Raw genomic sequence first — 15,294 nt, 5'->3', positions numbered from 1 at the left:
TTAATATATGAATACAGTAAAATACATTACTGACAGATAAACATTCCAGGTAAAAGACATGTGTGTAAAAAACAAATTCAATTCCAGATTTTAAGATTAATTTATTTTCTGATATCTATTAATGTAGAAAACCTTTCAAAAATGCAACCACCTATTAATATATTGCGCTACCAGTTTGCCTATTGTAACCTTGTAGAATATTAAAATGATAGTTATATAAATATCAAAAAGGTAGAGCAGTTAAGCCCTTGACTAAATATTGTGATATCAACTTCTAATAATTAAATGACTCAACTGGTTGATACAAGTTGCTTAATCTCATTCATCTTTTTCCTCTCGTCAGGTCAATGCCTATATATGAAAATTGTCATATATAAGGTAAACTAAGTTCATAATAATCGTAGTAGCCTACAACCAAGGTTTTAGTGCACTTCATAAATTATATAATAACTTCCAGCCTTGTGTGGTATAAATTATGCAGGCAGAAAACCATGTGGATATTTCATGAACTTGTTAATAAATAATTATTATGTTATTTGTTTAGATGCTGGTTGAATAAATGATAGAATTGGGATTAAAATAATATGATAAATGATTATCTGGCTCAAAAAAATTAATAAAATACTACACCTGCCAGTATTTCTAACTTGTCCTTCTCAAAATAGTTTTTGTATTGTTTTGTTTATATTATTAATAGAATTGTAGGAAAATTAGCAAGGACAATTTCTACATTAATAAACTTGACCATACATTTCCATACTTGTAAAAAATGCTGCAACTTGGATGACTTGCATTTAATATTTCATAAATTTAACATTTCTTCTATTCTTGTTTTAGTGAATGCCGAAGCATCCACTGAATACATTATACAATATATTTTTTATATAATTGTATTGCATCCTGAATTCAATATTCAAAAAACTTTCCTGTTTAATATGAACATTTCAAAATAGATTTCAGTGGTCCACAAGTAAAACTGTTGCTAGCATTATTATTATTACTACTAAGAAAAACATAAACTTTGGTTAAACGCTATGGTTAAAATTAACAAATACAACAATTTTAGGCCTACTCAAGGCTTGATTAAAGAAAGACCACCCATGATTGTCATCTCCTAAACTATAAAGCTAGCTATATACTACTACTAGAACTAAACAGAACACACATTTCCACAGGCAAATGGTAGGAGGTATGAGGTATCTTATTGTTTGGTATAATGGTATAAATATTTGGTAGGCCTATGTTTATATATCACAACTAATCACTTACCATACTCAGTTGGACTTTTCCTGTCACTCTGGTTACCATGTTGATTATGGTGGAACATAGAGCCAGGAGACGACATGTTCTTATAAAATTGGCAGTGATATAAGCTACCTATGAAGCTACCAAGGCAATCACACAACTGATTCCAACAGAACCTTAGCACCTTCTTCACACCTGACTAAGTAGATAAATATGCCACTATCAAGCCCCCTATACTAAACACGCCTTGGTATGGTTTGATCATAGACCTATTAATAAGGTCCATGGTTTGATTATAGCCTGCTAGCAATTAGCCAATCAGAAGTAAGTATATGGCGGGAGACTATTCATACCCTTCATTCATCCTGTCTTTAGAGCTTTGTCATAGTATTAATGCAGGCTATGCACCACTGACCAAGGTAAACAGTGTTAAACTTATTTCTTTTTTTTACAACTAAATTCTCTAGAGTTTCTACTTCTATTCTCAGCTTTACAAACTGTGACGTTTTTGCATAACGTGTAAACCACAGGAATTTCAGATAAAAAGTGCATAAAGAGAGCATATGTTTGTACAGTGTTGAGGATATTAATGAGGAGACAAATAATTCATTTGCTAAGGTTTTATTATTATTATTTCTAGATTTAGTTTAAAAAAAACAAACAAACTGGTTTAAGTATGCCTAATAGTTTATGAAATTTTGTTGAGTAATTTAAGCTCCATGGTTGAATAAACCAATATTAAATACAGTAAGATAGAAAACAAAAAGTGATTCTTTATATCCAATTAAAACTTAGTCTTACATAAATTTAAATACAGTATAATTTAATTACATTAATTTCTAAACAAGAGCCTAATGATTATAGGCATGATGATGTAAAATAAAACTAGTAATTTAGATTAATATGGAGGAGGAAATATATATAGCTCAGCCTCCACTTTGAAAGACAAGAATTAATAATTTATTACATTTTCAGAAAATCAAATAAATACTGGCATCATGCCAAATTTCCACTGATGATTAAATATCCTCAAAAATTTCCATTGACCTGATTGGCTGGTTAGAACCATTAACATAAATTCATTCACAAAGCATTTTTACTACGCACAATATCCGTTTCACAATACAATACTACACGTTGATGAATGAAAAAGGAAATAATAGATTAGCATTTCCTGTTGTATGCCATGAATAATAAATTTGCATATTTACTACAGTATTCTAATATGAAATGTGTTTAGTGTTTTTTTTCAAAATTATGATATAATTTTGTCCATGATATATCAAAGATATCATGGACATAGATTATTTCTTTTAGAAACAAATATATCACCTAATAGAAACTGAAAGCGATAGATAAAATATTATACATTTATCAGTAAAGTTTGGGACACTTTTTCATAGATAGATCAAAAGATAATGATAAAGTAATACTTATTGCTTTCCATAGAAAATATACACAAATTTAAAAGAAAACATGAATGTGAGAAAAAAAAAAACATTTAAAATATATCAATATCTATAATTGCTACGAAGCAGCCAATTCATATTCTTGACAGCAATTTGACCTCTGAAAGGTCATTGTTTGTCAAAAAAAACAAGGGCCTAAGACGACTGAAAAGTGGAGTTTCCTTCTTTCGTTCTGCCGGGCAAAATCAATTACTTTAGGCGACGTTTGTAGACTTTGTAACCTACTCGTACCAACGTCTGCATGTCGTGCTAGCCTTATCCTACTCTAGGCCTAGACTAGCTAGGATGGTATAGGCCTAGCCTTGAAGGGACGAAGGTCCCAATGAAAAACGTTGCTCCTTGATAGCTAACATTGTCTATTTAACATCACAATAATTCATTGTTAGACCTATAGTTGTTTTTTGAATTGTACTCCACAAATCTCAGTCGATACCTCGCACAACTCGTTAACGTCTCATATCTATTTTTCGTGACGTCAAGGCTTGCTGGCTCACACTTGTGACGTCTCGCACTTGTGATCAAATAACACGCTGGCTCGCACTTTGGCAACACTCTTTGGCAGTCAACTCGCCCCTAGAAAACCCGCCCTTGGAAACTTGCCCCATAAAAAAATGTACACTGTCTCTTATACACATCTAGATGTGTTAGATCATGCAGTCTTCAAAATAAAAATTGTAACCTTTGGTAATCAACTACATTTTCCACATACATAGAAATTTTTGAAACTTTATTAAAAAAAACCTAAACCATAATTCACCACTATGGACAAAAATGAAAAATTATGACTTTGTTACCCAATGAGAAGTGTTCTAATATAGACAATGGGTCGTGTCTCATATTATTTGTTATATTTTTATTATTCATTATTTTCACTTGACTCGCATACATAATTTTGTTCAAAGAACATTTATATGCAGTTGTACTTCGCAGCACTTCACTTACAAGTTGCAATTTCTAGTTAGTACTCATACAACTGAAAGGTCCACTGATTAATCTCAGATAAGATAGTATAATACATACTCCAAGTATCGAAATGCACGTCATCGTGTCGGGATTCAATATTTCAACATTAATTATGTCATCATCATTTTAGTACTCACAAAATTGTGGAAATCTTTAAAGATTTATAATAAACTTACAAAGATATAAATAGATACAAGTTATAAAATAGCAAAGACAAAATCTACGGTAAATAAAATAAAAAAATATGTGAAGATAAAAAAAAAAGATAGATACTGTAAATATACAGACATGTTTTTGGTGTAATAAGGCAAATGAATGAAATACAAATGGCCACAACAATCAGATTATCTACACAAATTGCTAAAGACGATACACCCTTCATGGATACAGTAGTTCAAATACCACCCACTGTATATTATTTATAGAAACTCCCACATAACAAATGGTGGAAATCATCTTTTGACCACCTTGAATTCCATGTATGAATATGATAAATAAAATTTTATAAAACAATATTTGTGTGTACTAAGATGTTAGGAATGATGTTTTGCTCTACTTGACTTATACTAAGATGTTGAACAGAAATTTGAAGTTAAAAACACATCATGTCTACTACCATTGAGAATGTACTAAATTACTGTTTATAATTCCAATGAGTTCTACTGTTAACTGTAGTAACATGCACAGTATATGATACTTATTATACTAATTTAGTATCATTAATCAATAGATAAACCACAAAACCTAGTAGTAGTAGTAGACTATTACTTACAATATATAACGTTCCATCCATGATTATTATTAGGTCTACTCATAGGATAACAATAGAATTCTGTTGCCGACATGTTTTAAAATTACTCCGTCTAATGCGCGTCTGATGCTGTAGGGAGATGGTAATATATCTGTGAGATGCTATTTCAGTGTGCTACGTAATACTCAGAGATTGCATGTGTACAGTGGTAATCAATAATGGAATGTGCCTTCATCACAAACTCTCAGCAGGATCATCTTAATGCATTATACATGAGCTAGTCTTTTTGCCCAGGATGTCTTGTGTTATTGGTCATAGTAGTAGTAGTAGTAGTCACATGGTCTAAGCTGATCTACCTACCCGGGATCTGTTGTGGAGGCTACAGCATTTTGGCAGCAGGCCTAACTGCAATGTTTCTCACACTATTTGTTGATTTGCAAGAACTACTAATCAATATATTCTAAACACAGTTTTTTTAAGGATGACATTTTATTGATCTGTTGTTTTGATTTCTTCTTACAAGCTTGTTTGTTGCAGTCTGATTATGAATTTTAAAGTATATGTAAATAAATAAATATATAATTATTAATACACATTTTTTGTATATTTTTCTACTCAAAATCTGTTATCTTATATGACTTGTATTGTAAATGTGCTACCTGTTTTTAAGGTTCCTTCCTGTGTGCCAAAACAAGTTTACATGTACAAACATACTTTTTTGAATTTTTTTCTAGTCATATATCATCAGAACAATGTGTCCACTAAATTGGCAGGAAAATATTAGGGGACGAGTAAAGTCGGCGCTTGACTATGCCAAGTGCGAGTTATCTTGTCCCCTTTTTGCATGGGTTGGTATATGTTCAATAGTGCCCCCACCTGTGCCGCTCGAGTGTACTACTGGCAACATAACACAGCAAATATACATACATCATTTGCAGTGTCGGATCCAGGGGGTTCAGACGAACCCCCTCTGTGAAGGAACGTAAAAAAATACTACTGGGTCCTGGCTTACAAAAAGCATGCTAACCTACCTAGGCATAGGCAGACAAACTATGCTTAGCCAAAATAGGCTTCAATTAAATAAATTGTGCACACTGTTTTTGGTTCAACGATGTAATAATTTATGTACAAAAGTGTGTTCTTCAGGCCTATCGGTTCATTGATCCATGGAAGAAAGACTCTATTCAATAATGTCAGAATATAATAATATATTGCCTATGTCTGATATTTTTTCTCTATGTACTGTATAGGCCTGAAGAATGAGATAAAATTATCTGACCTTTTTCAAAAGGTGAAAACCTTGAATTTTGAAGAACTTAAAAATCATTGAAAGACTCCTCAGAAGTCCAGAAAGCTCATTTCTGGCCATCTAGGAATCAAAATTGTCCCAGGGGTGGACCACCTTTTATTTTGGAGTTTTTTGGAAACGCTTTGAACCTCCCTCTTTCAATTCATGGATCCTCCCCTGTTTCGTTATTGTCTAGGTGTATCTTCCCCAAACTACCAACCGTTGAGTCTGTGGTTTTACAATGTACAAACAAAAAAGTTATAAACGCTAGAATATTACCCCAATTTTGACGTGTACAGTATTCTTGTCCCTGGCACCCACAGCAACACCTTGTGGATGAGTATACTCGTCACTGGCAGCCAGCGTATTAATAGACTATTTTAATCTGTGCAATCTTAATAATGTATTTTTCTTTACATTTTTTTAAGTGTTTTGCATTTTTTTTTTTTATAGTTTAACCATTTTTCAAGTGCAATTTGGTAGATATGCAGATTTTTATGTTGTTCTATACAGGATGTTGTTTTTTTACTATTAATACTTCAATTTTAAAAAGAAACAGATTCAGGTCTGAAAAAATGATGGTGATGAGAAGCTGTTAGCTTCTGTAAATGCACAATCAGTTATTCAATCAATCAGCTATGGATATAGTTTGTTGCTATGGATATAGTTTGTTGCTATGGATATAATTAGTTAATGTTTACAATCCTGAGGGGATGTTTGCAGAGTCTTCTGACTAATTTTCATTTTCAATTAACTGAGACTGTCTAGCCACTTAGTTGACCCAAAAAAGTGACCTGCGCTTAGTAATTGCTATGTAAACTCTTTGGCTGATTACCATAACTTTGCTGAAGATTAAGATTTTTATTGGACATTTCGTTTTTGGCTTAGGTACAATACTTTCTATCATGTTACATATTAACAATTTCAGAGATTTTTATCAAGGTGGTACCTACCTCCCTCATCACTTTTCCTGCCCAGATAGGGTGATAACTAATATTTTTTATAGGGCCTTAGTTATCATTGAAATCATGAATAGCACCCTCTATATTTTCAATAGTCTTACATCTATTCATTCATACATTTACACTATTTTTAAAAATAAGAACCAGTAAAATGTTGCCCAGGCTCTGTGTTCTCATTTGTTTTGCCAATTTCAGGCTAAAATGTTCTTATTAGTTTTATAAACTTTTTAAAGACAGAAAATGATTATTGTACAGCAGTACACCTTTTTTTTTTTAATAAGAACCAGTAAAATTTTGCCCAGACTCAGTGTTCTTATCTTTTGGTCGATTTCAGGCTCAAAATGTTCCTATTTTGTTCTTACTTTACACACTTTTCAATCATAAGAAAAGTATTATTGTAGTATACACCTTACCGAAATGTATGTATAAGTCACCCAGGAAAAAAATTGCCCCTGAAAAAAAGGCCCGGAAAAAATGGCCAAAGAAAAAAGGTCCTGGTAAAAATGGCTCCAAATGACAGGTAGGTACACCTACTGTACTGCAATATAGAGAGTATTATATAGTCACGCCTACTGCACATAAGGTACAGATAGCCTAGACCTATAATTTTTGGTTTTTTCTAGTGTTAAATAAAGATCTCATCTGACATTTTACCTCAGCCTCAATTTGTTCTTATATTGTTCTTAATTTTTAAGCATTTTCAGCCTCATTGTTCTTATAAAATGTGTTCTTATAAAAAAGAAAAAGTGTATCATGGAACTTCAGACTACACCACACATCTGATGACATGAGTAGATAAAATGTTTATATAACTTTAACTTTATTTTAGACTTTGTGTTCTTATAAAATATGTTCTTATAGAAACAAAATGTATATTTAAACATAAAGGAATGGTTTTTAAAATGTTTTGCTGTTCCATAAAATATTTTTAGTGAATCATCCCCTCTAGGGTTTTACATCACTATGACAATTAAATTCAATATTTCTGAATAGTTTACATTCTATATCTAATTACTAGCTTTCAATTGAAAATTAAAATGAGAAAATATTGAAAATATTGATCCAAAAAGTCAAAAAAAAAAAAAATTGTTGTTTTGCCAACAAACCCAGTAATAACTTGATCAGACAGGGTTTTTTTTTTCATTTTATTACAGACCTTGACAAAATTCTGTGCTTATGGCTATTAATATCACCTAATAAAAAAATTTAAGTTTATAATAAATTTTTGAAAAAATACCGTATCTATGATGAAAATTTTACATTATTATCAACCCACCTAGACAATTACTATTTGGTTTGTTCTACAACTACTGTAAACTACAAATTTACCTTAAAACACAGCATCTCCATCCTCATTTCGATGGAGAGTGGCAATATTAAGGGGACCTGCTGGCCTATTTTCAACCTGTAATAATTTATGAAGCTGAAAGCTGAAGTAGATTGGTAGCCGATACAAGCAATTGGGAGTTATTTCGTCATACCAAGTAAATATCTTGTGACGTATTATATAGCATATTGCACATATTGCATATTTTTTACATAATTCCAATTGAGTAATCGTTAACACAAGATTAGTTTTCAAAAGCTTAATGAAGTTTTATTTGACATCTATAAATTCTTAGCTCTCTATGGTAGGTTTGGCAAGGAGAACAGACAGTATCTACTATTTTATTTATTTCAAGTAGTGAGGAAGGAAATGATTAAGACAGTGGTAGTTGAAAAAACTACAAGTTCCCACTGTAGCAGTGGTCTATATTATTGGCTTGGCTCAGTTTTGAGATCTTAAGATCCAAACATTGCTTATAATAAAGAGAAGAAAATAATTTTAAAAGTAATAACTTAATCAAAGAGCAAAGATATTTACTTTGATATATTTATTTTATTTGGCAATCAGAAAAGACAAAAATACAATAGAAAAGAAGTAAAACAAATACAGAAAAAATTACAAGAAAAAATAACACGGCAAAAAAATTACAAGAAAACACAAATCAGTGCCAAGTAATAGCACAAGCGGCACAGCCAATGTCACCCAAAAATGATGTGCTATTCCATACAAAAAATAAATAAATAAATTTTAAAAAAAAGGAATTATATGAATAATAATTACGTTAAAGAACGCAAAAATTACACAAAAACATTAAACACAGAAGACGCCGGTTGGTCCGGTGAAAGTGCTCTGGCGAGTAAACAAAATTTGGAGCGAAGAATTTTTAAAAACTGTCTATTTATTAACATTGTAAGTAATTAAGAATAATTATTATTATGGAGTTTCAATGTAGCATTAGGGGAAAAAATCCTGTTGTCCAAGTACAGTGACAATTGGAAGTTAGGGATGGATTGTCATGAATTTCTATATTATTTTTTTTAACCGTGGCCTAGGCGAAATTCTCAGTGCCAACCATCACCAACAAAATACATTTCTCCAAACAAAATGGGAAGTAGTAAAATCATGGTTAAGGCATCAATGCTTGCAAAACAGTCTTTAAAAACATAATAAAATTAATATAGATTGCTTTTGTTGTGATTGGAATTAGCTGAAATTATAGCTTAATTGACTTCCAAGCATTCCTTACTACCTCAGCAACTTCTAATAAAATTACTTTAGGCTGTTCTTTAGTAATTAGAAATTCCACACCCCTTTAAATGCTCTCGAATATGTGCAATACTTCCAGTTGGGCACTCTTTGTTTGGCCTTGTGAACCCATGTTTCACATACTGGATTTAAATTTTTAACTTCAAATCACAATATAATTGCATACAGTAGGCCTTACCTTGCTCAGCAGTGTTCATTTCATCGATACACTGATACTCGTTAAAAACGGTTAACCGTTTATTTTCACTTGGTTCATTACTACTTATAGGTGATTTTTCGGCTGCATCAAATGTCTCAAAATTGCTTGTTGCATTACAGTTTTCATCCATGTCTGTCTTTTGATTGGGTAATTTTTTACTAAAACAAGCAACTTAATTTTGTAAAGTTTAAAGCTACACAAAACTTTTTTTGAAGCTGTACTTGCTAAGCTACAGTTCTGCCAGTATCCAAACTAACACGGTCGAAATAAGGTTTGACCACCTTGGAATTTTCAGATGCACAACAGAGTCAATATTTACAAGCAACAGAAGAGCTTTGATGTTTGCCCCAAAGATAATAATCTAACTACAAATTTGATGTCCAAGCTCCTTGATTTAAGGTAAAGGAATCTTGCAATTCTCTCCCAGGAAGGCATAAGCACCAATCACAAAGTCCAATTATTCATGCCAGATTTTTCCTAATGGAGATGTATTCCGGTTTATCATGTGATGCATTTGACAACTAACTAATCACAGGAAATTATTCTTGTAACGACGTTTCCAGGCTTTCTTTTTCAGTTTCTTCGGAAGTTGACAATGGTATCAAAACACGCAATTATTCTTATATATTTTTATGGTAGAGAACAACTAAAGTAACGTGCATTGGCATTTAAATTCCAAGAAACTGCCTTTAGAAATTGTTCAACCCTGGCTTCAAGGTGGCATTGTAAAATGTGACTACCAGTTGAAATCTGGAAGAAGGGGTGGGGCTCATAGTGACATTCCTCAGAAATTATTCTTTTGAATACCTTTCGAGCTACTGAACTTAAGTTCTGGTATTTTCCTTTAAAAATACCTACTACGTTAATCAGTTATATATTAAGCAATTGAAAGTAGTCAATACCACCTACTGAAGTAAGGCTTATGTTTCGATTAAACCATACCTTAGTAGTCACAAGATTTAAAAGTAATAACAACCTACTAAATCCAACAGGTAGGCAGCTACTACCACTGCTAGTAATGAGGAAAACTCTTGTAAAACTATCTGTGGGGAGATGTAAAATGTTCCCACCTACTGAATGGAATTCTAAACATACTTTCTCATTGAGTAAGAAACTTTAAATAAAATTCTTAAATTAATGTGTAAATATTTTCTATTATTTTTTATGAAATGCGAGGGGAAAAATTTATTGATATAATGAGAAAAGAATTTATCAGATTTGCAAATGCATCCGCATGCCCAGTACGCCCCCATCTCCAAGACAGCCCCACAGGTAATCCCACTGCTAAGAATTATGGCACTACTATTGCGAGTGACTAGTGACCCAGAAAGAATTTGAGGAAAACCTACATTTCCTATCCATCTGTGAAACATATCATTTAGCTTCTTCTGACGCAGATATATCAAGGGGATGCTGCTCAGTTACAGAAAAACTAGGGGAAGACAAGTAATATTGCTTAAAAAAAAGTTTGTAGTACTTAATAGATTATTATCATTACTTTTATTAAGTGTTTAGTCCACAAAATATTTCCTTTTCTTAAATCCCAGGGGCCATGACCAGAAGCCCTATGAAGCTCCTCAGTTTACACCCCTATCGGGCATGTTGTTTTCAAGCCACCGATGCTTTTGAATAAACAAATATTATTTTCATCCTGATAGTGACACTAATGTATAGAAATGAATGCTAATCCCATGATCAATTATTTAACTTTATAATGGTACTTGAGGAAGAAATGAATTTAATTGAGGGCACATGAATAATGATAATGCCATACAATAGTTCAACTTGATATCAAAAACAGGTTGTAAAAAGCACATGGTTGGTACATCCAATGCCAATACAACAACCCACAACAAAAACAAAAAAAATAGGTATTATTTATTTTAGAGTGGTTTTCTACTATTGTATTCCAAAACATTCTAAAGACAGCAGCAGTGGCGATGCCAGCAGCGAAAAAATGGTTAAGTCTTCCTGTTAGACAAGGCAAGCCCACTGTTATCCCCAACTCATAATCGATCAAAAAACACAATTTTTTCTTAAGGGGGTAGGGGAAAGGAGAGGTGGACGAAGGAGGGGGAAGAATAATACATGCTAAAACTTCTCAAAACAGCCTAAAAAAGCAAAAAAATTATCCCATTTTTCTAGGCATAAGGAGCTGGTCTCTCCAACATGTCTTTACTGCTAGACTGATTTTCAGACCCGCTAACAGACAACTTTGTACCTAACCCAAGTCCCGTGTGAAAATCTTGGCGCCACCAATGGAGAGGACATGTGACACATAAATATAAACAATGGCAGATCACATGTTTTTTTACAGCTAATCCAAGGATGAAAAGCTCAGAATTATCACATTTGGATGAATTCATGATCAGAATTATTAATCATGACATTGTAAATAAGTGCGAGCGCCACTTTAAGGATTACACTATCCACCCAATTGGTACCTACTGTAGTACCAGGATTAAACCACTGGCCTTGATCTTAAAACAATAACAATAACAAAGCTATATTATAGGACTTATTGATTTATATATTATGATGAGCGCCCTCAATTGTCAGCTCTTCTGCCAAAATGGTGAAATGAGCATGGAGAAAAGAATGCTAGACGCAGGGTTCCCGGAACGCCGCCCTCACCGGCGTGTGCGAAGCACAACACAGGCTCAGAAGTGGAACGTGAATTTGGATATGGTTTTGTAGTCAGATTTGCGAGAAAAACTTCAGCTACCCGTATTTCTCGACTGAGACGTCAGTAGGAGCTGTAAAACACAGTACATCAGCAGCCCCTCCTCCATACAGTACAGACGTTTTGAACGTGATTGCACCTTCCTTCCCAGGTGTTCATGTAACATTGACATAATTGTTAGCTAACCAGTTGTGTGTATTTCTTTGTGAAAATGAGTACCGCGGCGTACTCATTTTCACAAAGCATCATTTGCATTCCCTCTTGGAAAGAGGGATTCGAAATAATTATCTTCGCTAATTAAATTAATCAACGTAATTTAGCTTACACTTATGAATTTATTGAGCACTTAAAATGTGAAATAATCATTTCACTACCCGACAAACTCCGAAATTTATTCATTCATTAGGCCTACATAATAGTTTAATATTGCTGTACTATATACTCCAACATCACTGGCGCATGGTAACAACCAACTGACTGCAGACCATTTCCGGTCACACATTACTTTCCATAACCCTCTAGTTCCGTCACCTCTGGATTATATAGTAATACAGTACAGTACTTCATTGCCAGAAATTCCAATATTGTACATGAAACTGCAATAGCCACAGCATCTTTAAACGTACTGTTCATTTTAAACTTTTCTAAAATAATTTTGATAATGAATGAATAAATCATTTTATTAATCAAAATGTAAAAGAAGCAGAATTGGACCAAAAAAAAAGAAAACTAATCAAAGTTCACTGGGACTCAACTTTAATCAATGTTCTTCTTTTATTATAGCCAGTTAGTTTTTATTGATATTGAAAACTATCGGACAAAAGGAACATTAGTGCTACTGAAGTGGTAAAGGAACTTATTAGACAATTATAAAAAGGAAACAATTAAACATATATCAGTCAATAAAAACCATCATTATGATACCCAATGTTTAGCAGTATGTAAAAACAAGATAATCTATTTAGGTTGCTTATTATTTTAAAATGTATCCTTGTTTATATAAAGACATTGGATAAGATGCCCAACAACGATTTACATCAGGTGACAACCCAATCTTTGTTTCAATTTCTTTTTAATTTTGTTTCATAGGAACGTACTTCAGTAACATTCATTGTCTACCGATACAATAAACAAACCTGTTTGTTTTATTCGTTTTTGTATTGGTACTGTATTCATATTTACTGTAAACCACAATGTTGTTAATCACTTCTCATTCTAAATTAAAGGACTAGGCATTATAGTGTTTCATGAAAAGTTTTCTTTGTCCCAGCTTTCCAATAGTTTCAAAGAACCACAATGAAAATCACTAAATTTAACAACTTTTATGGGCTATCAATGTATATTAATATCACATTTCAATATTTTTCAACTTGTAATTTGTTATCCTCAAGCAAATTAGGCATCAGATTTAGTTAGAACTTTAATAATTTTCTGACCTATCATCACACAAAATATATTTTGTGACCTATATTTAGAAGATATTAATCATTTTCAGATTACCTTTATCAGGATCAATTAATTAGGTCAAGATTGTTGAATTTCCAAAATAAAATAACTTAAATATTTATAGTTCAATATTTATATGTATTTTCAGAGGTGTGAGTTACTTGGTACAATGCCAAGCAAAGCACAAGGTCTGTAATTTGTTGTTTATTATAGTGTGGTCACATGTTGGACTTACCAACTGTACCAAACTATCATATAGATTGAATTATTTTATTTAAATAATGTTTTATTATTATGTTTACATAAATGTTTTAAAATGAAAAAAAAAAGGACTGAAACAACTTTTTTAAGCATAAAAATATGGGCAAAGTCATACATAATTAATGCACTAAAACCCATTTGTTCTGGTCTCAACTTGGAGGTCGGTTTAACACAGGATTGTCTAAATGTATTATGCACAATTTATGCTAATTAATTATGTAAATATTCCAAATAAATATTTGGCCCTCAGTAATCCTGGAAGATCACCAAGACCTCAACCATTTACTTTCAATAAACTGACTACTAGAGGTAGTCCAGCCTGCACTGAAAATGATAGACGAGTATTAAAACAAAGTCGTAATTTAATCTGAAATTTAATATTATATTTTAATGAAATCAGCTTATCGTATATCAGTGGGATAAATTTTTTTTCCAAAATAAATTTTCCAGAAAACCTGATGGAAAAATTTGCTGTCATAAAAACAAAAATAACTCAAGTTTTGGTTTATTTGATAAAAATATTTTTTCGAAAAAAAGCGGGCACAAAAACAAAACCGTACTAATAAAACAACTGTTGTGAATGTCAAAGACATGTCAGTTAGATTACCTTCCGTAATCAACACTCAAAAAAAGTAAATTAAATAATCGTATCACAGGAAATTCTGAGTCACCTACGCACACTGTTTGGCAACAAACGTCAATATTTTGGTGATACTCGCTGATGTCAGCTACTGATGAACTTCATAGTAATAGTAGTACAACTAGCAATCAAGTGGCTTTTATCTCAATATTCTTGACTTAAATCTTTGGCCTAGTTTAAATGTTTGTCTATGCAGGAAATCAAAGTTCCTTTTACAATGGAAAAAGCAACTTCAAAGAAATTTAATTGCATTTTAAATAATGTTGACAACTTTCTGATTTAAAATATGCTGAAAATTATAAAGAGAGCATTTTTAATTTAATGAATAATAGTAATTATTAATATTACCATCATTATACGATAACTTTAAGCCTGAACTTAAATATAGTCATTATTGTACACAAAACATTTTAGTCTGGTAAACATCAAGCCACACTATTGGCATGTTTTTTTTTATTTGTGAATAAATATACCTTTGAATGAAATAAAATTGAATGAAACTTATTCTGTTAATTTTTAAGACATTTCAACTCACAATAATATCCGTAAAAGTAGAATTTCTTTAAATATAAACAAAACAGAGTATTTTGATTTGAACCTAGAATTATTTTTTTTGTATTTGATAGACTGAAGATAAAAAAAAATAAAATAAATTTTGGTTAGCAAACAAAAGTTTTAAAAATAAATATTAATAAACAACAAAATTAAAAAAGTATGAAAGTACAGCTGACATTTTCAGTCATAAACAACTCAGTTTCACAGAAATACTTGACATGTCTTGTATGTCATTTCCT

At 31.9% G+C, this 15,294-nt stretch overlaps 1 protein-coding gene across 8 annotated transcripts in view; it reads right to left on the bottom strand.

The window, feature by feature from the left end:
- Positions 1 to 15,294, bottom strand: part of LOC117105472 — a 63,342-nt gene that overhangs the window by 20,201 nt on the left and 27,847 nt on the right. Inside the window, exon 1 of one of the 8 annotated variants that reach the window (XM_033246629.1) lies at positions 9,450 to 9,847. The exons of 5 other annotated variants lie outside the window; for them this stretch is intronic. In XM_033246629.1, the coding sequence (XP_033102520.1) occupies positions 9,450 to 9,600 (151 nt within the window). In that variant the 5' untranslated portion in view covers positions 9,601 to 9,847. Of the gene's footprint in view, positions 1 to 1,269; positions 1,495 to 4,449; positions 4,626 to 9,449; positions 9,848 to 15,294 lie in introns of those variants that run through there. 2 more of the 8 variants (XM_033246634.1, XM_033246633.1) reach the window with 2 other exon arrangements.

This window comes from Anneissia japonica, unplaced genomic scaffold (assembly GCF_011630105.1).
Source record: "Anneissia japonica isolate Jap-2015-1 unplaced genomic scaffold, ASM1163010v1 scaffold1128_len1000024_cov185, whole genome shotgun sequence".
Classification (NCBI taxonomy): domain Eukaryota; kingdom Metazoa; phylum Echinodermata; class Crinoidea; order Comatulida; family Comatulidae; genus Anneissia; species Anneissia japonica.
The sequence above is the reverse complement of the archived record's forward strand: the minus strand, read 5'-3'. Positions and strand labels throughout refer to the sequence as shown.